The 24259-nt window shown below is 36.1% G+C and overlaps 1 protein-coding gene across 6 annotated transcripts in view; it reads right to left on the bottom strand.

Annotated features, from left to right (window-relative positions):
- Positions 1 to 24259, bottom strand: part of KCNH7 (potassium voltage-gated channel subfamily H member 7) — a 249108-nt gene that overhangs the window by 47314 nt on the left and 177535 nt on the right. For all 6 annotated transcript variants that reach the window (XM_076342748.1, XM_076342749.1, XM_076342750.1 and 3 more), the window contains one exon: positions 7038 to 7463. In XM_076342748.1, coding sequence (XP_076198863.1) covers positions 7038 to 7463 — 426 coding nt within the window. The remainder of the gene's footprint in view (positions 1 to 7037; positions 7464 to 24259) is intronic.

Genomic DNA, 24259 nt, shown 5'->3' with positions numbered 1-24259 from the left:
TTAAATCCTTGCATTTACCATGTTTCTGAGTAAAAGCCCTTGGAACAAAAAAAGAGGCTTTCTTGGCTGCATTTGTCAGTGGACAGTTCAATATATTGTTCATATTTTCTGAGTAAATAAGCAAGAGGATAATGTAGGGTAACACTGGGTAACACTCTTTGGTTCAACTTAACATCACAGAGAATAATTTCAGGGTGAATTTCTCATTGCCACATAAAGAAGGCTGTTTGATTGATTGTGACCTCAACAGTCTGAAAGACCATATCCTTCAAAAAGCTATGCCTAGGCTGACCTTTAGCATGCGAATATTGCCATTAGGTACATTTTTTTTGTTAGGTAGATCAGGCTTAAATATTTATGATCCTTTAAGGAAAAGAGCAATCTTAAGAAAAGTTAACATTTGTTCTTACTGGAGTGTTGGAACCATTCTATTACAGATGTACTCATATCTCTATACCATGCAAGAGGCAACATATTCTTACAGTGACCTTTAAATAGGTCAGAAGGTAGACTGCGAATCTGAAATACGTCAACAGTGTTCCACCCCATTCTTAAGATAAGACTTGCTAATATTATGCATCCTCAGTGTCAATCCCATGCTTGGATACTGCATCAGTGTGAGCTCTGGAGTATGCTGGAGGTGTATAAGACAAGCAAACTCCATCTCTTCAGAGTGAAATCAGCATGAGTGAGACTAGATATGCTGCAAACCACCAAGAAACTCATCCTGAGTTTGAATTTTCTTTAACACAGTGGGGAGGCTTTGACACTAAAATACAGCTGGAGGTAGAGGTGGAAAGCATGATCCATAGGTTTTGGTGTGCCTTTACGTGCTGTCCACTTCTCAGTGTAGATGTAGCCTTCACACAGTAACAGTCCACCTCCCATGTGTCACTCAGCTGGGGACAGAAGTACTTGGTGTCAGAACTATGCCTTGTGCAATGCAAATTCCTTGGTGTGCTGGAATACTTTGCTTAGCACGGCACCCAAGGAGGCAGAGGTCCTACTCTGTCAGTTATCCACCTTATCCCATGCAGTGCCAACAATTAACATCTGCAAATAGCAATCTGATAGATGCTACTCTTTTCTCTGAACTGCTTGCTGCTCTGTTTTCATCATATCTAGCTTTATGAGCTGGACTACAAGTTCAAGAGTTGCTGGATACCCACATCAGGATCTTTTTTTTTTCAGTAGCAACATTTACTGTGAGCCAGAAGCACATAGGAATCTCATGGCTACTGAAACTATGAATCCAGATTGGTAGAAGATGGGTATGGGATCATTTTCCCTCTCTATAGTATGTTTAGTGCAAACAACATTCCATTTATGTAAGGCACGTAAATGTTTACCTAAACTGGAATTCGTTAGGACCGTAGCACATATTTAAGCACTTTCAGAATCTAAAATACCTACAAGGCATTGAAGAAGTCTTTTTTAATTGGTAAGATTTATTAAAAAGATAAAGGTCTTAAGGTAATACCCATTTAAAATAGATTCTGCCAAAACAGACATTCTATTTCCCCAAATTTACTTTTTCATTACAAATAAACAAAATTACAGATAAAAGTAAAAAAGATCGGTTTAGATTTCTCCACTGCACTGTTTATATATCCCAATCTGCCAATCTAACATTTTGTTAACCAGTATAGCCAAGGTAATTTTGATATTTTTGCCTTGCTTGGTTATTGTGCTATTTGGCCTTTTAAAACGCCTTTTGATTTTTTCTAGCTATAGTACAGGAGGGAGACGTGGATTAAAAGTATATTGTTTTTTTTCTGTTTTGACTTTAGTAATAGCACAAAAAATAAATAGTACATCATGCCTCAATGGTTCTTTCATGCCTACATGGTTCTCTCCATGAGCTAAGTAACCACATAGAAGACATCTTTAGTTGTTTTGGAATAATTATTCAGTTCTGTTAATAAGAAGCTTGAGAAAGCTTAAAGTTTGTCAATTATTTTCTCTCCAGGGGAAAAAAATGACCTTCTAAAAACAGGAGTTCACGGATACTACATTTTCTAAATATAGATCACTGAATTTATTTTACAAAATCCTTATACTTTACAAGGGGGTATCCTTAACTCTGATTAGTCTTCTTTTTTAACAGTGAGATCAGTTTATACCCTCAATTTCTCAAGCCCTGATGCTGAAATGACCACAGCAGGGGCGTTATTTTGATGGACAGCAATTGATTACAGCACAATTTGAAAGAGGAGGGCATCAGTCTGTCTGATTGCAGAGGGTATCATTCAGAAGTTATTATTGTATCAGACTGGAAGAGGGAGCTGGTATCACCTAATTAATTATCTGCATAAATGGTATTCTGCCTGTGCAAAAAGCCATTTACGACCCATGACTTTCTCACTGATGGCCAAATCCTTAGGTTTCCTCTAGATTTTTGTCGTTTTTTTTTCTTGCTTCATAACATCCATTATCATTAATGTATAAATCTATAATGTCATCTCTTATTTGTCTCTTTTTTAAACCAAATAACCCACTGAAGTGTATGAGTAGCTCAAACTGCCTCTTCCAATGTGCATTAATGTACACTTGCTTACACAGTATTTCATCTGCTAGGCTCCTTTTCAGCGTCCTGGTATTTTAAGGTCCTCAGTTTCTCAATAATTTCCTGTCACCTACATTTTCTGCTAAAACCATCATCAACCTTCCACCTTGTTTGCAGCCTGTATATAAATAAATCTATTAAATATGAGTACTATAGCATCAAGCATAGTTAACTCCTTTCTCTCTCTTGGAAAAATCTCTAATATATATCAGAATTTTGCCTTTCAGTCTATGCTCCATTACCTTAATAGCCTCTTCTGAGCACTGTGTCATTGTAGAAGATCTTTATGCTGTATGCGTCATGATACTGAAAATGTTAGTATAAACAGCAATTAAACAAAAATATTTCAACTAACCAAAACTTCTTATTTATAGCATGGTACTGGTACTTCAACTGCTGTTGATAAAGGACTGCCAAAATGGTCTACGAATAACTGCCTGCTCAAGCAGTGCTGGGGTTCCTCTTTGCTTGATCTTCAAAAACAATCAAGGGAAGAAAAAGTTGATACTAAATGCTTCTCTGATATTAGCCAGCCACCTAAATAATTTCCAGAGACTCTACCGTAATGCTGCATCATCCTGGACTGTACTCAGTCCACAGAGTTGCTAACACAAAGGCAGATTGCCTGTATGATAAGCTATGCAGTCTTCAGTGTAAAAGACTTAAAATTCATTGGAATAGGTTTTCCAAGTAAATTGCTGAACTGAGCACAGGAAACTATATTAATCTCTTCCTGAGATGTTTTCTGAGCTTGATTTTAAAATATATTTTAATTTGGAAGGGGGTAGAGTACTGATTCTATCAGTGGAGATGCAGTCAGGACTATTAGGGTCAATCTCTAATTCTGGAAATGTGGGATTCTTCTTTTCAGTTTGCTTTAACAGATACACTGTGGAATGGAGTGAAGTGAAGACTTCAAAACTAAGAGAAGAGCAAGAGTACTTTGATTTATATGTCTTCATTTTAGCCGAAACCCATCTATTTTCTTGATTTATTGCTACAAAGAGAAGACATGTTCACTTTTACATTTTGTGAGTATGTTGGCTATATACATCATGATGTATTTATTTTTATTTAAATTTGAAAAAGCAAAAGCCTTCATGGTTTTCTGCATATTTCATCTGAGTGTTCTCTCTGGCCTCAATTTAATAAAACTATAAATATGAAAATTTTTTTGCTGAAGCTGTTACCATCACTTGTATGTATGTTTTATTGCTGTAGGTTCTAGATGAAAGGGAAGAAACTCTAGTTTTCTATATATCCAACTGATTTTTCTCTACAACGTACCTGTCTTTAAAGTGAAAAGCTGATCAATACATTAAAAAGCACATTATTTTAAATGCATATGTCTAAAAATATCTAGTAATCTTAAGAAGCATTCCACTTGTACATGCACATCATCTATGTGTGTGCTTTAAGGAGCTGTGCCACTGCAACTATTATTTGTTTAAAATCCAACCCAGACTCCTCAGATGAGCAGAATGATTAAAAATAAACTACCAAAAGAATAGAGAGTGAAAAGTTCATCTACCCATTAATTTTATCTTCCCAGGTATCAGGGATGTCACTTAACATTTAAAATACACAAAAAAAGAGAGAATGGTTTACTACCAGCCATAATAATTTTGTGTTGAGTCTGCTTAAACAGAAAAAAAAAGTAAAATTGTATTAGTTCCCTGTTTTAGAAATTGGAAAGTTAACTGTCTTACTCTGTTGCTTTCCTATGGTTGACAAAGTATGGCTCAAATGGAAGCATTCAGATAGTGCCGCATGTGGTATTTGGATTATTATCTCCTGCCCTTTCTAGACTCGGTTTGATATCAAGGTGTTTTAAAGCTGGGTGAGCACACATGGAGCTCTCTTTGGAGCTTATGTTGTTTAATAAAAAGACTGTTCAATACAATAGTTTGCAGGGGATCTTATTTGAAGAATCTCTAGATAACAAAAAGAGCTATTTCATAAAAAAGATAACCCTTACGACTGAAAAAAATCTATTAAATGAAGAATGCTCCATTCTAACAGTTTTACATTTGCTGCTTCTTGCTAAACTATCAAAAAGGGATCATTGGGGAAATATTATAGTTAGCAATGTAGGAAGCAAAACTGCAGTAAGCAGCAGCTTAGAAAAAGTGATTGACATATTCAGTACCATGAATGAGAGAGAGAAGTCACGATGGCATGATGAACTGGTCATAATCTGTATAGTTTCATTGCTGCTTAGGTAAACAAACTAGTTTTTCCAGATAGTGAAACTGTTCAATTACTAGGTTTTGAGGGAATAAAGAATTAATTTACTTATATCTGCAATACTGAAAAAGTCATTTCATGGTCCAATAATTTCTGTTCCAGGTTCCATGCTTTTGTATTTGTATACTCACCTGCCAGAATGTGCTTGTTTGCTAGTAATCTGTAACATTATCTTATGTTAAAGTTATCCCTTAAGCATCACTTTAGAACCTGGCACTTTACTCTTAAGGATGTCTGTAATAGGGGAGGTATGGAAGAATGATGTTCAGGATCAAATCCAAAGAGCACTCCTTCAATGAACTTTGGAATTGGTCCCTGTTGTAATTCTTGATGTTCCACATTTCCAATCACTGAACATAATTTTTGGCAGTGATGAGTGCTCAGTGATCAGAAAGGGATGCAGACCACACCCGAAGGGGAATGATGCGGTCCAAGTTAGAAGTAATGCCATTGTCAAAATGTTTGTCTTTCATGTGTCTGTGCTATCAAAACCGCAGAAAAAAATCTGCAGAAAGACTGAGACCTACCACAGGTAATGAATGCAAAAGGTGATCAAAGTTTCTCTTGAATCTCTGAGCTTTTTAGTCACCTTCTGAATAGAAAAGTTCTCTTTTGGTAAGAGAACTATTAACATGTTCCCTCTGTCCTTTATGTTACTCTCTCTCTTCTTATTGCATTCTTTTAAGAAAATTTATTTCTACTTCATGCTATTACCTACATGTTTCTCCAGATTCCTCATTTACCTTGAGTGTGTATGCTCATGTTCAAATTAGTAGGAATATCACTATTGATTAGGAACATTACTATTGATTTCTATGACTGCTGAATTAGACCACATTATTATAATGATTTTTCAGAAGTAGAGGAGATAGGAAAACATTTTCATTATATAAAATTTAAGAAAATGAGTTTAAGAAAAGCATGACTGATATTCATCCTACTTCTGAAATTTTTAAGAGTGAATATGCTCACAAGATTCTCAAGGTGCATGTAGGTATGTGCCTTTTTTTTTATACTGACCCTTAAAGGCATACTTAATTAGGTTTAGATGTAAATTGTGAGGATAGCTAGGGTGTGCTCAGAATTCACATCAGGCTTTTGGGGTGGACATAAAAAAATTTGCTGTCACAGCAAATGACTTTAATAAAAAGGAATTAATTTTAACATGAAAATGTTTTTGCATTCTCTGTATTGTGACACAGAGGCATACAGTCAGATTAGTAAATTTTCATGCTAAAGGTTGTCGATTAATTTGTAGTTTTCACCTTTCTCTTCTCAACTAATGAGATACATATATGGTCCACAAAACTGTCAGCTTCCCATATGTCAATATGTGTAAAATGGTTATTTTAAGAAATGGATTTGTGTCCTTTGAAAAGTGAATGGTTCATATTTTGCTTGGTTTGCTGCTTTTTTTTTTTAACAGTTGTATTCTATGCATCACAAAACCCCCCAATTCTCTACTTATCAGTTCACTTTTCATCAAAAAATATGTTATAACTTTAGCCCTTCTTAAATTAAATAAAATTCTTTGGCAGGAGGCAGAACTGGGTCAGGCATCCAGAACATAGCATATGTTTTATACACCTTTGGGCAATTTTTGAATGCATATATTGAACATTTTTTTAACCTACTGTACAGATAGGGTGAGGACATTAGTCATGTCTCCAAGCTTAACCCTGTATAATCTTTTTTCTTTCTTTTGGTAGTCCATATTCTTGATAAAATAGACAACAGCCAAATCTTTTTGTTAACTGGTATAGTTTACACTACAACTAATCTGTTTGACACTGAGTAAACATCTGATCTAAAGATTTTGAACAGAGAAAATTTATATTAATGCTTTAACGCTAACACAACACATGCATTATGAGCAGTTTTTACAAAGCAAGCAGCAAATCAAAGGAGCAGTTCATAAATAAAAACATTTGAACAAATTCTTCATACACGATATATTTATTTCATTATTTGTAAAGATAGTCTCAAATATGGTATAATTGAAAAATACTAGCTGAATTGTTCAACTTGTTCTCCTGTCAATGAAAGCTAATATTCTACATTATTCTACTAAGGAAGATTTAATTTTAGTTTAACTTTGAAAGATGGGGTGGAACTACTAAACATCCTGACATTTTTTGACAAGCAAAAAATATATTAAGATATACAGATTATTGTAGTAAAGTCAAAACTTAAAATTTAAGATTTCATATTCATTTAGGCTTACCTCTTCAGAGCCAGAGCCAAAAATCAGCAGGTCAAAAGGTATTGCAGCAACCATGTCAATTAGGAACCAGCCTTTGAAGTAGTGAATTGCTATTTTTGCTGGATCACTTACCACTTCTTCATTCTGGTTTACATACGTTGTTCTGAAGTTTATTAGAATGTCAATGATAAACATAATATCCACAATTAAGTCTACAACGTTCAGTGGACTGCAAGAATATCCACACTCTCTCCTCTTCCGTTCCTCACTATCATTCAGAAGGAAGGCAGCAGAGTAAGGGGTGAATATGGCGGTGTATATTACCAGCAACAAAATGAGCCAGTCCCAGACAGCTTTGAAAGGACTATAGTGCAATATAGTAAACTTGTTGATGCGAGGTGTCTGAAGTTTATATTCTGGTAGAACATCAGCCCCTAAGGATAGAACCTAGAATAAGAAATATACCATGTCAATAATCAGGCAGTGTATCTATTCCTATTTTCAGTAAAATTAGCAAATACAGGACAAACTTAAAAAGTACTTTATTGTAGTTTTGAGGATTAAGCTTCGATTACTCGGTGTTTTGGCAAACTAAACTTCTGTGAAATTCATGATCTTTGCCAGGTTCAACAAATTCATTGGCAATTTTACACAGTAGGTTGATTCTTGTTCCCTGTAGCAACCATTAAGTGGCAAGTCTGGTATGCAAATCTGCATAATTAAACATGTCATCAAATTCATTTATCCACCACATGGTAACCTTGCCAGCCTGTTCCTGGCCAGTGAATGACTTTTCTTACAGTGATGTGGTGTTTTTCTCCCAAAGCATATTATCATCAGCTTAAATTCACTACAAAAGAGTCTACACTCATTAGATAACGTTTAGGCAACCACAAATAAAAAAGTTAGAAAAAGATCTGTGAGTGCCCTTGACAGCTATCTCCACTTTGAGTTTTGTGGTGTGGAAAACTTTAGTGCACAGACAAATTTCACCAAGGCTATAGTTCTAGTACAGCTAAAGGTGTGACAAAGAAGGGTACCACAGAAGTATTGCCTTTTGCTTCACTTCTACTTCTGTCAATTCCTAAAGCTTGTTATCATTCCTTTACAAGTGTGGATTTTTTATCTGTTGGTATTATCTAAGTTGGATTTCAATTTTATTTGGAAGGGATTATGTTTGTATGCACTGCTTGATTTGCTGGCTCTAGAAGCTGGAATGTTTGCTTTGTTGCGAAGAACAAGCATAGTGTGGACACCAGATAAAACAAATTTCCTTTGGCTGCTCCTCCAGTCTGATTGAACTCTGACATGAAGGAACAAAACCTTTAAGGATAAGAAGGTAAATTATGTTTTCGTCTATTCAATGCTTGGTGTATAGAGACTGTCAGCAATGATGTTAATTATTGCCTTCTGTGCCGCAAGTGCTCTCCAAATCCTACGGGACTCAGATCACCACTTCATTTTACACAGACCAATGAACAAACAGCAGATGGTGACAACATTCAGTTTCTACCCATTTGGGCAAGTGACATATTCAAGAAATCGTATTCCTATTTTCCACCACTTACTTCTACTTATTTCTTATTCCTCTGCTAATTAAAAACAATACTGTTTAGAAAATCAGACCTTTCAAAAGAATTAAAAGGAATAATTAAACCGAAATTAAATGATGACTGGAAGGAGAAATACCTCATCAGCAACATTGTCTGCTTTTATTTGCTTTTTGTTTAGCAGTAAGTAGTTTGGGATTTGAGATTTCAGCTTGTTCAAGATTGAGGAATTTCATGCTCCTCAAACATAATCTTGTAAGATTATAAGGGTCAGCACACTCCTTTCTGTTTAACTTTCCAAAAGCAAGTGTTGTATAAACCTTAGATCCTATCCTTAGTAATCTAAGTGGCACTTCTTATTCAGTGAAGTTCTACGCCGAAAATGTTGTGAGAACACCAGGGTTAATAACCACTCTTCTCCTTTGAACTATGAAGAAAGAAACGATTAAGCCATCCAAAAGATTATAAGGTACCTTCAAGTAGCCATTAAGCACCATGCTGAGGTGATGGTAGAGGCTGTTCATCTATTTTTTATATTGTAACTAGGACTTGCACTTAATGGTGCTAGCTATTTTTTTATGCATTAAACACACTAGCTGACAGCAAGCTGAAGCATAGGCATTGCTTAGTCTCTTAAGCAGTCTTAATACTTTCAGACCCCCACCTGGTGAGTTGACAAGAATGTTTTTCTAGTATTTGAGAACAGTGTGAGTATATGCGGCAAGGGAGCTGCTATTTATAAAATTTATATCAGTGTTCTCCTGCTGGATTTTCAGACAATGAAGGAAATGGATTAGGCAACAAGAATAAAGCTTACTTCACATGTTTCTTGCAGTTGCTTGAAAATTCCAGCCAGTGTGCTTCACTTCAGAGCAACACATAATGTGAATTTGACTTATTCCCCTGAAATCTGGCTCCTATTCTCATTTTAGTTACATTTATTCCTAGGTTGGTTTAGACTGAGTTAGGTGAAACCGAAGAGTACAAAACCCAAAACCCCAATAGGGCAAAATGAGGAAAGAGCAGTATAAAAGTGATCATAGCAAAAATGGATCCAACTTTTTCATGCTAGTTTCTTAGACACACACAACAGGAGAGGCTGACTGATGGTTGTGAGTTTCATATTCATAATGCGATATAGAACTCTACATTTCTGCATTACTCCCATACAATGGTAGGTGAAAACAAACACTCATTACATAACTATTTTTGCTTGCTGGATCAAGAGAAAGAAGATGGGAGTTTGTTTCTCAAATAAAAAAATCATAGTTGCCCATACATAAAAAAAATGAAACCACATTATTGGGTTTCATGTTGGCCGTTTCAATAGAGACTGAATATGAGGTGAATTTATCCTTTTGCTGTTGTGTGACATCCTTGCAAGGCTTGGGTACTCGTGTTGGCCAATCTTGGCCATCTCGGCTAGATGGAAGACTTCAGTGCACTTAGCAATCCACTCAAAAGACCTTTACTATTTCTACTTGCTTAACATAGATGTTGACAAATTTACTGTTAGTGAAAAGACATTTTATTAACTTATCTCTTCTGGACAGTGAAACTCTCCTTACAGTTTGGATTGTAAAACAGGTGGTTGAGGGAATGAAATGTTTTTAAGAGTAAGGAGCAGCACTGGGACAAGACTAAAGTACTGGAGTGTTAAAAAGTCTCTGAACCTTGGGACATGACATGATGAGAAAGCCAAGCTTCTGCATCTTACTAAAGAGAAGACTATACTGCTAAGTAGCAAGAGTCATACTAGCTGCCATGGATTTTCTCTTAAAAGAATTTTAGAGGTATTCAACCTTGATGAAATACTATCTCACACTAGTTTTGTTGGTGAAAGCAGGAATGTATTTATAACTGGTGTGTTTTACAAGCAGTATTAGGTGATAAGATTTATTCCGTTTATAATGAGAAAACTTCAAAGTTAAATAAACTGCATTGTATTTTGCCTTTGAGTAAAGAACCCTGTTCTAAAATCCAACTTTTCCTGTGTATTCCTGTTTATCCCACTTGCTGTTAAACCGGCGCTGCTGCAATTCAAACACATTTTTTGACTCTGAGAATCTTGCTTCAGGTGTTTCACAGAGATAGGGCTGGTGAACACCTTTTGCTCTTTTTAGGTTCATGTGTTCACTTTCTAAGATCACAAGTTCAAGGTGGCACTTATTATAGAAGGGCTGCAATCAGATACCCAGAAAAATATGGAGTGAGATCAAAGTAACTGTCACAAAGTCACACAGTTTTAGACAGATTTATCTTTCTGAAATGTTTGGTAGCTTTTAGTTTCTCAAAGATAGCAGTAGTTCACTGAAATGGAATGAAAAGATATTGAAGAAGAATGAAAATTTATTAATGGCTGCTGTTCTGTTAAGCAGAAGGAGAAAGGAAGTGTATGTACCAGAGGTACTATCAGGTGACAATTAATTAAAAAAAAAAAAAAATTCAGTAAGCCTTTATCACTTTAAACTGGGCTACACTGTTTGTGGTGTTATCTTTTTTTTGCCAGTTCCAACATCTTTCACCTCAAGAAAACCTGTCTGGTACTGGGTAACATTTCTGCCCTGTGTTGTGTTCAAAAGACCTTGTTTTGCATAGTGTTTCTTGGTGAAGTGTCAAGGAGCCAAACTGGGCTGATGTGTTTTGCAGCACATTGGCCGTATGCTTCACTGGATAATTGGTTTGTGTAGGGGAGTCTTGTTACAGGCTCTACAGCACCACATGCAGCAACAGTGTTTGACACTTCCTGGAGAAACACAAAGATTGTTCCCTGTACAATTTCTTCTGTAAAATAGAATATGTGGGCAAAACGCTAGGCAAGATGTTGGATGATCTGGGAATTATACTCTCGTATCCGCCACTGAGTTTCTCAGTGATCTTAGGCAAGCTGACATTTAACCTCTCTAACTTCTGTCAAGTAGGGAGAATAATATTTACCTACTAAACTGAAAGCATCTTGCAAAGGATAATGAATGGAAAGCATTCATAGAAGCTGTTATGCAACAGCAGTGTGTTATCATTCTTACTCCTCTAAATTTAGTTGATTCTTTTTATTTTTAAGATTATTTCACACAAATATTTGTCCTCTTCTCCTTTTAATTTTGAATTTATAACTTAATGGAGACACTTTCCAGTTTATTTTTATTTTCTGCATGAAAATGCTTTATTTTTGTTATCTATTATACAAACTGTACAGTTTCAAGAGACTCCGAGAGATCCATATTGCTATGCATCACGTATATTCGTAAGTTTTGTTCTGAGGCATTTTCAATCTAAATTTATTAAAGAATGCAAATGCATACAGTAAAAACCAACTAACTAGAAACAAAGTAAAGAAGCATAATAGTGTACTACTGAATCATGACAGAAATAATAAATGATAAGCCATCTGTTACAAATACCACCACGAATTGTTAAAGAAATACTTCTGTCAAACCACTGCATGGGTTTACAGTACGGTTTCCTAGCTATTCTAGCACTGCATGAGAGGAAGTGTGGGGTAGGGTTATTATATGCTGGACCACGGTTCTTCAAGCAACTAAGCACATGAACATAGAGAACAACCAGAAAGCATGCTTGATGCCTTCAAGAAGCACTGAACTCATTCTATGAGCATATTGCGATTGCATGGACCAGATGCTATAAGCAACTTATTCAGAAAGCATTGGACCCTTTGCACTTTCACTAAGAATTCACATTTTTTTGTGTGCTGTATATTTCCAAACAGACAACAGATACATGATTAATGTACACTCACACAAATAATATGTAGCATATTCACAATCTAGGTGAGACCTTTCATCATGGACAGAACTACCGCACATCTGGAAAATTTCAACAAAGAGCAATGTTTACAGGTGGCAAAATACATATATGGGGTGGGGGGAAACCCAACAGTTGTAAGGTAGATGGATACAGCGTATATCTATGCAAAAGGTAGATGTGGAAGTTTGATGGGTGCAAAGCTTAATAAATTAGCTTTTCAGAAAGACACTTTCCTATGTCTCATGCCAAAGTGTGTCTCTCATGAACTGTATATTCAAATGACGTAGTTATATTCAGTACTGAATACTGGTTTGTCACTGCAGCTTGTGCCACAGATGAATTAAAGCTTGTACTAACAACATTAGCTCTTGCATAGCACCTTTCATGTTAAGAGAATTTCATAAACATTTAATAAAGCTCAAACTATAAATATAGTCCCAAATTACTTGAGGACTTTAAAATAAACATTTATCTCACCCATAAAACAACTTGTGTAAAACTATGGAAATTGAAATACAATGTTAAAATGATTTATTTCTAGGAAATACTATATGACATGAAAAATTATTTTGCCAATATCTTCCTGGGCTCAGTCCCATGCTAGGCGTACAGCCTTGACAGATGAATGGATGATCACTCCTGCATCTTTAAGTCAGGGAAGCTGTAGCAAATCTAGCAATGTCAGCTCCTTGTATGCTGAGAGACTTGAATATCTTTATTATGAGTAGAGATTTAAATTTCTCATTGTATAAAGTGTACTCAGCAGCCAAGATATGAAATTTACATGAAAATGTAAACAAGATGATAATGGAACCAGGATAATTCTATTGTAGACATTATTGTAGCCGGTCAAAAATAAGGGAAGGAATTCGGAAGAACTTTTGACTTTTCAGATCTTCTAATCCAAATATATTTCAAAGTTGAATCAGAAAGCCAAAATCATCCATACTCATTATCTGAGTGTAAAACAGTGGAAGGTGACTACATGAATGAAATGTAAAGCATGTTCTGTTTTCTCAAAGAACATAGTCAAGAGGTGACATGAGAACATTCATACCCTTCTCACTTTTATAGGAGGTTTCCATAGATTAGGCTAGGTTAATCTTAATGACCTCTAAGTAATTTGACAAAAACATGAAAAGCTATTTGGATTAAAAATTTTTCCCAGCAGCATTTTTAACTCTGTACAGGTTTATTGTTGGTGACTAGGAAATCAAGGAAGGTAGCATCTCCTAAGTTACTATTCCTGTTTGCTCTCTGTTGCAGCTCATGGTGCAGAATGAACACTGCCAATATTATCCAAAGCCTGTTAGATCTTGAGTACAATCTCTTCCTTTTAACAGGTAGTTTTGAACCCATTTTCAGACCTTTGTTAGCAAGACAAATAACAGTATTGAACAGGAAAAATTGGGAAAACAAAAGAAATGCGAAATGTGAAGCAGACACAGAAGCTAAAGCCATATTCCTGTAATAATTAACCCTTTTTATCATGACCATAGACCTTAAATCTGAATGATAGTGCAGTTCAAAAAATGAAGCAGTATTACTTCAGCTTTAAAAGAGGATATGATTTTGCATTGGAGATTTTATTAGATTTGTGGATCTGTCTTCTCTTGATGTAACCTCTCCTGGCTCTCTTTTCTCCTGTGTATTAGTTCTACTGAAGCTACCAAGCTATAACTAGCAAGGACGTCTCTTCCCTTTTCTTCTCTATTCATACCATTACTGTGAGACCCCTACAGACTGGACCTCCTAAAGAGATCTCTGAATCTATAAAGACCTAAAACCAAATATGACACAAGTATTACTGAGCAAATGGAAATTAAAGCAACATTTGCTCCCTGATGGTAGGCATTACCTAATTCCCAAGAAGACTATAATGGTCTTTCATATTTCAGTCATCTTGATGATTGTCTTCCTTGATGCTGACATGAACAACCAGCAAGATTACACCAATACTCAAAGAAAGGTGAAGTGCTTTTGATTTAGTGCGCCCTCCAAACACAGCATTATATACTGCTTTCACACATCAGCATTAAAAGGCATTTTTACATCTAAAAGATATTTTTACATGTTTTTCAAAGGATACCTATTAAAGAACATCTTCTTAACCAAGAAATACTAATGGTGGGGAATGTCAATACTTTTCTTGTTTTACTCTTTTCTCTGTATTAAATGCTTTAAAATTATGTAGTATGACAATTTGTATATAATGCTGATACTTAACTTTCTCTGTCAGACAGTTTGAAGTATACCCATGAGATCTTATAACACAGTGTTTTAATGGACTCCATATTTTTTAAGTTAAGCTTTTGTTAAAGAAAATCTGCTGCTCTGCGAAAATATGACTTGTCCTTGCCTGTCCTATATGTTTCCCATTTGGTACTTCAGATACAAGAGGATATAAACCTTTCTTATTTAAACAATAGGCTCAACATTTCTTTGTTTGCAGGGTCAAAAATAGCACAATAGATTTATTTTTTTTTTTTAGACTATGCCCACATATTCTCCGAGTGTAATTTTAGGTAGGCATTGAAACAGCACTTTTGTTATTAATGGCTGAACCTGAAAAACTCAAAGCTTATCTGAGTGTATTTAAATCATTTTTGTTCCAGAAGTCAGTCTGCCACTAAATAAAGCTTTTTTGAGTTAGTTGAAGACAGACTTTGTGGCATTCTCAACCTAACTGCAATGCAGAAACACTGGAAAGGTTTTTGAATATTCAGTAAATTAATATTCTGGAGGAGCTGCAATTTGGTAGGCAATGAGACAGTGCAAAAGAAGAAAAAAATGGGTAAGTTTTAAGTGGTATGTGGAATCTATTTGATCTAGTGTTAAGTAATTTTTATAATAAATGTCCAAAAAAGTTCAGTGAAGCTGAATGTTAATGCTGTTTGGTGGTGTTAAAATTTAAGAAAAAGAAAAGTTCTAACTGAGACCTAGACATAACCTCTTAATATATTGCCATAAAAATCGCTAATTTGATAATGGAAAATCCACAAGAAATAGAGACTGACATTGATTTAAAAAGGTCTTGTGCACCTATGAGTGTAACACTGCTGCCGTAACTGTTCAAGTTATATTGGTTGAATCATTCTATCTCTGCCGTAGGTAGTTTAGTTACAATTCCATCTTTGAAATTTTTGATACGGATTCACTGGTACAGGTGAATATTTTGCTGCCCGCATGCCTGCTTTCTGGTGCTCTGATTCCTCTTTAATCTCCTGCACTGTAATGTGTACAATTTGTGTGGCTGAAGCTGCAAGCCCTTCCAGATGGAAAGACTGCCATCTCAAGCCTACCTCAAAATACCTGTTTCAAATTGCTTGTTTCCTCCAAGAGAGGAGAGAAATGCTGTTTTCCAGCCTTTGCTGGGAAGGCTTGTGGGAAACAACACAGAGCAAGTAATATGCTGCCAACAGAGTTTTACATGGCTCTTTGCTCTCCCTGTTGGATGAAGTTTTAACTTTTAAGTCTTCTGTAGCTTCAGTGTTAATGGCACTGTGATAGCAAGTTGCATTTGAGCTGGAAATGGAAAGTCTTTTAGAAGACATTTTCAAAAAATGATACACATATATGAATTAGAGTGTATAACTGTAAAAGGGGGTAGATATATAAGGATCAGCCTGAACAGCAGAAAAGCTTTTACTTGATGTTTCTCCTTCTGTGTATCATAAATTTGTATTTTAGTATTTTTAGAATTAAAAATTATCTCTCTGTCTATCTTTCTCCTCTGCTCTCCACATTTTCTATTTAGGGCTGTCATTAAAATACATTTCATTATACTCATGAATGTGGTGTTTAGATAAGCAATAATAATATTTTACATCATGTCATCTAAAACATATGATGAAACAGAGAACAAGTTTAAGATCTGATCCCATGGCTGAAACCCACACCCACACAGTATGTGTATCCATCAGTGACATGACTCATCTGCATACAGTGATTGGGTTGATGCCTTGAAATTATAGCAGCCGTACTGAACAATTACTGGACACGCACTAGTACTTGCACTATATAAATGTAATGATATCCTTGAACACTGAAATCTCCAGAAATGTAATAGTACATCAGAGAACTCAATCAATACTGCAATACAAAGCAAAGACGTAGGCCTTATAATCAAGTAATTTGACCTTCCATGTGAAGCGAATTACAAAACTATTCTTGGTCTTAAAGACTTACAAAGATACCTCAAGAAATGTTGTCTAATTAGTCTCCATTTGATAGGGTAGCATCCTTCCTCAGTGATGATGAAAACTTTCAAATCCAACTCAGATTTGAGAGCACTGGGACTTCCTGGGAGTGCTGAGTGCCTTACAGGACCGAGGCCATGAAGTGCCACATTTTCATATGACTATCAAATTATTATTAGGTAAATCTATTCAGCTAACAATATTTAAATACACAGTAACCCAAAATCTTCAAATTGTCAAGGAAAGTTATGTATGCCATGAGATTAAAGCAGTAGAACAGCCTTCTTCTCATGTTTGTTCAGTAAAATTGTGCAGGTTTCATGGAAATAATATTTCTGTGGATGTTACTGTTAAAATTGCTTCACCAAACTTGAATATATGTAGGAATTTAGAAAACCCATTATCTCTAACCTATCATTTATTTTCTCATGAAGATAGATATTAAAAGAGAGGAAGTATTTTTATTGTTAATTTTCCATCCATTATTTTCCATGAAAAAAAAAAGAAATGGCTTATAGATCTTAAACTTCAGGAGCCTCTTCCTGACAGTCAGTATGTAATTACTTTCATATTAGTGGGTAATGCATCATCAGAGCAACACTTAGAAGCATGCAGATTTATTGAGTGTGCTTTACTGAACTTTAAATCTTAAATTAGTGATATGCAGATTATCAAAGAAGGAGATATTAACAACTGACTATTTTTAGCAAACGTTAATGCCAGAATATGTATTAAAAGTTGTGTAACCCTCTTCTTTAAAATTCACTATGAGGTGTTATTTCAGAAGACAGAAAATGCTATCCTTCAAAATGCTAAAGAATTTGTGAGTTATTCATTGCTCTTCCGGCAACACTAAGCTGTTAACAAGCATTTATATGTCTGACAACAAAACATCAAGGGTCACATTTGTAATAAGGGCTTAAATTATTGCTGTGGTTTTTAGTCACCTAAAAGATATTTTCTATCATTTGTTCATGGCATGACAACAAAACAAAGTAGATATTGTGCTTGTTGATGTTATCTCATTTTCCTTACAATATTTATGAAAAATGTATCTTTCATTATTATCCATTTAGACTGGTTTGCTAGCTGCCAAACATTTTGATGCAGCTAAAGAAGAGCATAAAAGCTGTAAGAATATCTGAAGTGCACGGAGTGAAAATGAAGCAGACACAGCCATAGTTTGGGTCTATGATTACAGTACTTACTGACATAACTCTCAGAAGTAAAGGAGAAAGGGAGAAAAGATCCTTATGCATACATTCATATTTAAGTTTAACTTTCAGTTTCATGGTAAGTATTTTTTCCATAATCAGCAAAATAAGCAAACTTTAGTTTCTAGAAAATTTGCATTTTGTAATTAGACCCCTTAGCGTTTAAAAAGGTGTGAACTGCAATTGAAACTGCTCTGGTAGCTGGGGAAAAGCTTCATTTAGAATCGTCCATCTCCCCTGTGGCTCTCCAGTGTTTATGCCTAATGAGCATCTGCCAGCCTGGTTCACTTTAAGGAGACATTTAGTCTCAGTGTTCTGCCCAGGTTCCTGTCTTCACACCACTTGTAGAAAAGTTTAGTGTATTACCCAACCTTCTACCAAATTTGGTCAGTAACATTCCAACCAAAAAGCCATTTGGCAAGGGGACATAGAACAGATTGCATACAGATGTACACAAAATGTAATGATACAAATCACATTTCACTAGCAAAAACAATCTGTAAAAGCACAATCCAGATTTTTAGAGCTATCCATTCCATTCTTACTGGTTGGGCAGAGAAAAAGAGTGGAGTTGTGACCATGGAGAGCTGAGCAGAAAAACTTGCCTTTCCTCAGTCAGTAGCTGGATATTGAATTAGACATTTTTCTGTTTTTTCTGATGTAAAAACATATTTTGGTTTTGGGGAATTGTGGCAAGACATGGTAGGACCTTCATGATGATTCTTCACTAGCTACTCTGGTACTCTAACACAAATGTTGTGATAGCACAGCATCAGCGAGCCAAAAATAACTCCCTGAGAAGCTCTACCTTGCCTGTGTTATGTTAACTGAGGCTCATGTTCAGGAAGGAACAGGACTTTTTATTTATGGATTTAACAAGGGAGATATGGAAATCTTCTTGGTACTATGGCTGATCACATGTATGACTGCAGGCATCAAAAGCTCAATCCAGTGGAAAAAATGCCTGGGATAGAGGCCTGACTGTAAGCTTTAATGTTCTTAATGTTCTTTGTTTTCTAGATATATTGACTAATTTGTCATACTGTATAAACTGCAGAATGGGTCATTCACTATTGCAGTTTCCTTAGCTTACTTGATATTGTAGGTGTAAAGAAGAGAGAAAATAGACAGCATAATATACCTGGAAATTACTATCCTATACAAAACTTATTTTTCAAGCTCTGTTTGAAAACCTGGAAGGAGGCTGCAGTCTGCATGCTATCCTAACAAAATTCATCAAAATAAATTAGCTGGCCTCTAACAAGTTCTACAGGATGACCACGAGCCGCAGGCACTGATTTCTTGCTCACTTCCAAACCCAGCAACTAACATCATTAGAGACTAAGCTGCAGCAAAAGGTGTTACTTTCCTTTGGTTGTAGTCTTCCATTGTTAACGCTCCTACAAACCCAGTGAAACTAAACTTCTCTGAACAAAACAGTTTGGTACAGATGTGAGACCATACTATACAGCAGTTCTTTTGTTTCAAAAGAGAGTAGGTTTCTTCATAATTAATAGAATTCATTTAGAAAGTGGAACATTTTCAAAGAAGATGGATACTTAGATTTGAAAAAAATGCAAAGCTGTGAAATGAAGAACTTTTCTCATTTATCAGTAGTAGTATTTTGAACAGGCTGTCTGGAGCTGAACATACCTTCTCATGCCAGCTTCCGAATATTAAATGAAAAGTAGTTACTACAATTTCATATTTAAAAAGATGCTGCCTTAATGTAAAATTGGCAATTCTTTAAATAAAAAACTTATGCTTGAAAATACACCTAAAGTACCTTAAAGATGATTCCACCATGTGTTACAATGAAAGATTTATTCAACTGTCAAAGAAAAACAGACTTATCTAAGATAAATCTAATACAAGGCCACCCTGATATCAGGAAGAAGAAACTCTGAGTTCTCTATGTACTATGAATATCAACTAAATATTCATGCAATTTAGGTACTTTATTTCAGATAGATTTGAATTTTATAGTATATTTCTACACTCTAGATGGCCCGAACTAGCCACTTTTAGGAAATATTTTCTTGAGATTTTTGTTGTGCCATGCTCATTAATTTTATGCTCAGTATCACCTATACCACCCATAAAGCTTAATAAATGCTTTGCAACTACATGTTACCACACTGATTAGCACACTGTTTCATAAACATAACATTTGGGATTCAATGACCCTCTGATTTTTGATTCACACAGCTGGTTCCTGATTTTTCCCTTACTGTGATTTTATTGATATTTCAATATAATTTAAGGAGTGTTCCTCTTTTTTTTTTTTTTTGAAAAGCATTCTCTCTGAACTATTCTGGGTACGCACTTCTCTATTGATCCTGTTACCAGTTACAAGCTGAAAGCATTATCCAAGTTCTAACACATGACAGACAATAGATGAGAAGAATGACCTTCTCATTTGGCTTATTAATTTTGGGGGCATTCAGGATTCATCAAACAACATACTGTGTTGACTGGCCTTAATGGTCTTTGTTTTTTCTTACTGTTTCTAATCCTATGAAAAAAATCCCAAACCCTAACAAACTGAAACAAACCCTAACCAGAAAATATTTTCCTCAGCTGCCAATACATCAAAACCAACCAATCCACATGCTTCTCTCCTACCCCCTGCCCAAGCCAAAAGAATAATAGACTTGCTGCTGTTTCTCCTTTATATGCTTAAGGCCACTTGATTTCTAATCAGTAGTAGAAAACTGCTTTATAATTATCACCAGTTATATCATCACCTTACTAGCTGCCAATTGCAGGAACTTTCTGCTCTCACATTTAGTTTATTCATCAATTTCTCTCATTAGCAATGTGTGGGAACTTAACTATTTCCTTGAAAAAGTTAATCTTTCAAATTACCCACCAGTTTTTCACTTTATGTATTAGCTAGTATTACGCTAAAAGGGAAACCCATTACTTGCAAGAAATTAGTATTAAATTGTCAGCTGAACATACCTGCATTTTTTTGTCTATGAAAATGACTCTTAATAGGGGTGGATATGTAATTTCAGGTAAATGCTAAATATTGCCTGCCCAGGTTATGGCATTTTGTAGCTAGATCCAACATTGGTACTACAGTGCGTACATGTGAGGTGTTTGGCACTAGAACAGAGTTCAGAATCCAGACCATTTGAGGGTAAGGGCACTCAGACAGGGAGGGAGGGAGTCCTGAGTCTGAGTCCCTGGTGCCCGGGGTTATTTCTGTGGGTTTTTTAACAGATGGTCATTTAGGACAACAGGCAAAATACTCTGGGACTACAGCCCAGGACTGCCTGTTTCTAAGTGAGCACCCTAAATGTTAGCTACACCAGCAACGTTCCTTGTAAAATGCCAACTCTTTCTGGCCCATGAGATCCACAGCTTCCTGCCCTCTTCCCTCCCTCTTTCTGCGCACCAGCTGCTATTGTTGTCTATCGCCGGGCGATTTTCTCAGGGAAAATATATGCTTATGCTGACTTAAACATAGAAACCGTTTCCTGAGTTAACATGGTAACCACCTGACTCCGATCTAACTTTGAAGTTATGCTGTTTTGAGTAGGAGGTTGGGCTAGCTGGCCTCTAGAGGTCTCTTCCACACTACATTTTTGTATGGTTCTAAGGTTACGTAAAAGAGAGACTATGACACCATTCATGTCTGTTTTAAGGCCGCTCTAACTGCATGTGTGAAAGGTATTATTTCAGGCTGTGCATGCCAAGTGGATCAGAGAACTCTGCGAGTTCTCTGGATCTCAGTGGGGCTTGACAGGGGGTAAGCAGAGGCTTGACTTCTTGCAGTTCATGGTGGGACAGTTCTGGTGGGTGTCGAAAATGTTGGTTTTAACTGAGCAACCTACCAAGTTTAGAAACTTCCAAGGTCAATCCACCATGAAGTGGGAGTTTGGGGGTTTAGAGCTCCAGTCTAGAGAAATGAGGTTTGCCTAAGTGCTGCCTACACCTTGGTTTTGATCAGTTTTACTTGCTTTGTAGGGCATTAGTTCTTACACCCTCAACATATTCATCAAATTCATTATTTTCAGAACAAACTACAATGCAGCCTGAAAGCCTATGTCTGCCTATTTTCCCCCACATATTAGCATCAAAAGAAGAATGTTGCTTTGGAAAACTATCTAGTATTAAAAAAAAATCATATGCTCCATTCCATGGGGGAATCATGGAATAGATCACTGAGTATTTGGTTCAACGCAGTAACAACAAAGAGATCACACAAAACATTGATTACTCAAAATTATAATTCATAGATGATACTGGATACTTTTTCCCAACTCAGCAAAATCAGGCAATCCCTTTCTCAGAAAAGCAGATCTTGGGGGAAGGACATGGACTAATTAAGGATGCATCCAGGTTACATGCTTCAGAGCAGCTGGGCTTTCTGCCTGCTCCATTTCTACCATATGTTGTGAAATCTTCTCAAAACACTGCAGCAGTTCAGATGCCTTAGCCTATTCAGTTGTCACAAAGAGAAGAGGCTCTACTGGAAACAATCACCGTCAAGGAATATTTTATCTTTCACAATTGCTGTGAATCTGTAACTAAATTAGCCATTTTATTACTTGATGCAATAGCAAGTAATTCCAATGAAAATGCTGTGTTTTCTTCTCAAATTGATCAAAACAGTGGGCTTTATTTTCTGCTTCCATGCATTTCGTATAGCTACTTGCTCTGGTGGAAAAGAGCCTACTCCAGTTCTGGTGACATCTTTGCACAGGTATAAATGACTACCCTGAGGCTGGGGTATTTTTATTGGTTTTGCCATCACCATGATGTTCTCTACATTTCTTCTTTTCACACACAGGTGTGTCACACCTTCTAAATGATAATGAAATTACACACATTTATACTCTTTCTATAATTACATCTATAGCAATTACGAAGCCTAGTTATATAATGACAATAAAAGATGAAATGTTATTACATGAGAGTGCTAAGTATGATTGTAAACAAATAGAATAATTCTTGTATAAGCTATGTCAATTGGTCATTGAGAACAGGAATAGTAAACAATAGAAAAAAGAAGATTCTCACTTCAGCAGAAACAAATAATTTAAACTTTCTATACAGTAACTAGGGAATGTTGGCTCTGCTTACCCCCCAATTTCATTATTATATGTATGCCTTGCTGTGTAATTGGAAGACATATCAAAATTGTTTCTCCTTAATTCAGAATTTTCTGCTTTATGTCAGCTTGCATTCCAAAATGAACAGCCTTGAAGTGTTGTTTGTGTGAGTTATTGCATGTTGTAAACAGCGCAGTGTGTCAGCTGAATCAGACTGCTGAAAATGTATAGCTCAATAATTTGGTTTATTTTTAGGTCTTATATTGCCCCTCTCTGTCCTAGATGCTGCAAGTCTTCTTTTAGCCTAAAAACCTGAAGGTCAGTTTGAAGTCATGATCATATAATAGTTCTTTTTCTATCAACAGCTGAGACTGGCCTTGGGGGATATTGTTACTTATTTCTTAATCTTTTGGGGCTGACAGAATAGAGTCTGGCCAGATTACAAAAACAAGCAGTGAAACTACAAGGTCTATCACTTCATACCTGACCCCCCCCCCTTCACTGAGAGCTCCACTTTCAGAAGAGCTGTGGGAGTTCAGCATGTCTGCAAATCAGATTAAAATCTTCCAATCAACTGTGTAGCCCATCAAGGTATATATCTATCATTTTTATTTATATTTTATATAATTTAATTTATATTTTATATGATTTTATTTATATTTTATCATTTTTCTGCTCAAAACCAAAAGAGAAGCGTACCAGAGATGGAAAAGCATATGAATACCTGTTGAGAACTATAAGGGCATTGCCAGGGTGTGCAGAGATGCTGTTAGAAAAGCAAAAGCTCAGCTTGAATTGAAATTGGCCAGAGATGTCAAAAACTACAAGAAAGGGTTCTTCAGGTATGTAAACAACAAGCAGAAACAGAAGGAAAATATTGGCCCACTGTTAAACAGGAGAGGTGAATTAGTCACCAACAACGCTGAAAAGGCAGGTTTTCAACACTTTCTTCACCTCTGTCTTTACCAGCACTGTTGGGCTGCAGGCCTTGGGAACAAAAATTCAGGTTGATGCAAACACAGACCCACTGTCAGTGAAGGAATAGTTGGTATGTGAACTATTACAGGAGCTTGACCCGTACAAATTGATGGGCCCTGACAATATCCACCCAAGGGTGTTAAGAGAGCTGGCTGACGTCATTGCGAGGCCGCTCTCCATAATCTTTGAGAAGTCATGGAGATCGTGGGATGTCCCAGAAGACTGGAAGAAGGCTAAAGTCACCCTCATCTACAAGAAGGGCTTAAAGGAGGATCCAGGAAATTATAGGCCCATCAGTCTTACTTCAGTCCTTGGGAAAGTTATGGAACGAATCCTCCTGGGGGCTATCACAAGTAAACGAAGCATGTGATTGGGAAAAGCCAGCACAGATTCACCAAGGGCAAACTGTGCTTAACAAACCTGATTGCCTTCTACAACAAAGTAACCTGCTCGATTGATGTGGGGCGAGCGGTG

Source organism: Aptenodytes patagonicus, chromosome 6, assembly GCF_965638725.1.
Source record: "Aptenodytes patagonicus chromosome 6, bAptPat1.pri.cur, whole genome shotgun sequence".
Taxonomy (NCBI): Eukaryota; Metazoa; Chordata; class Aves; order Sphenisciformes; family Spheniscidae; genus Aptenodytes; species Aptenodytes patagonicus.
This window is presented reverse-complemented; position numbering and strand designations above follow the sequence as displayed.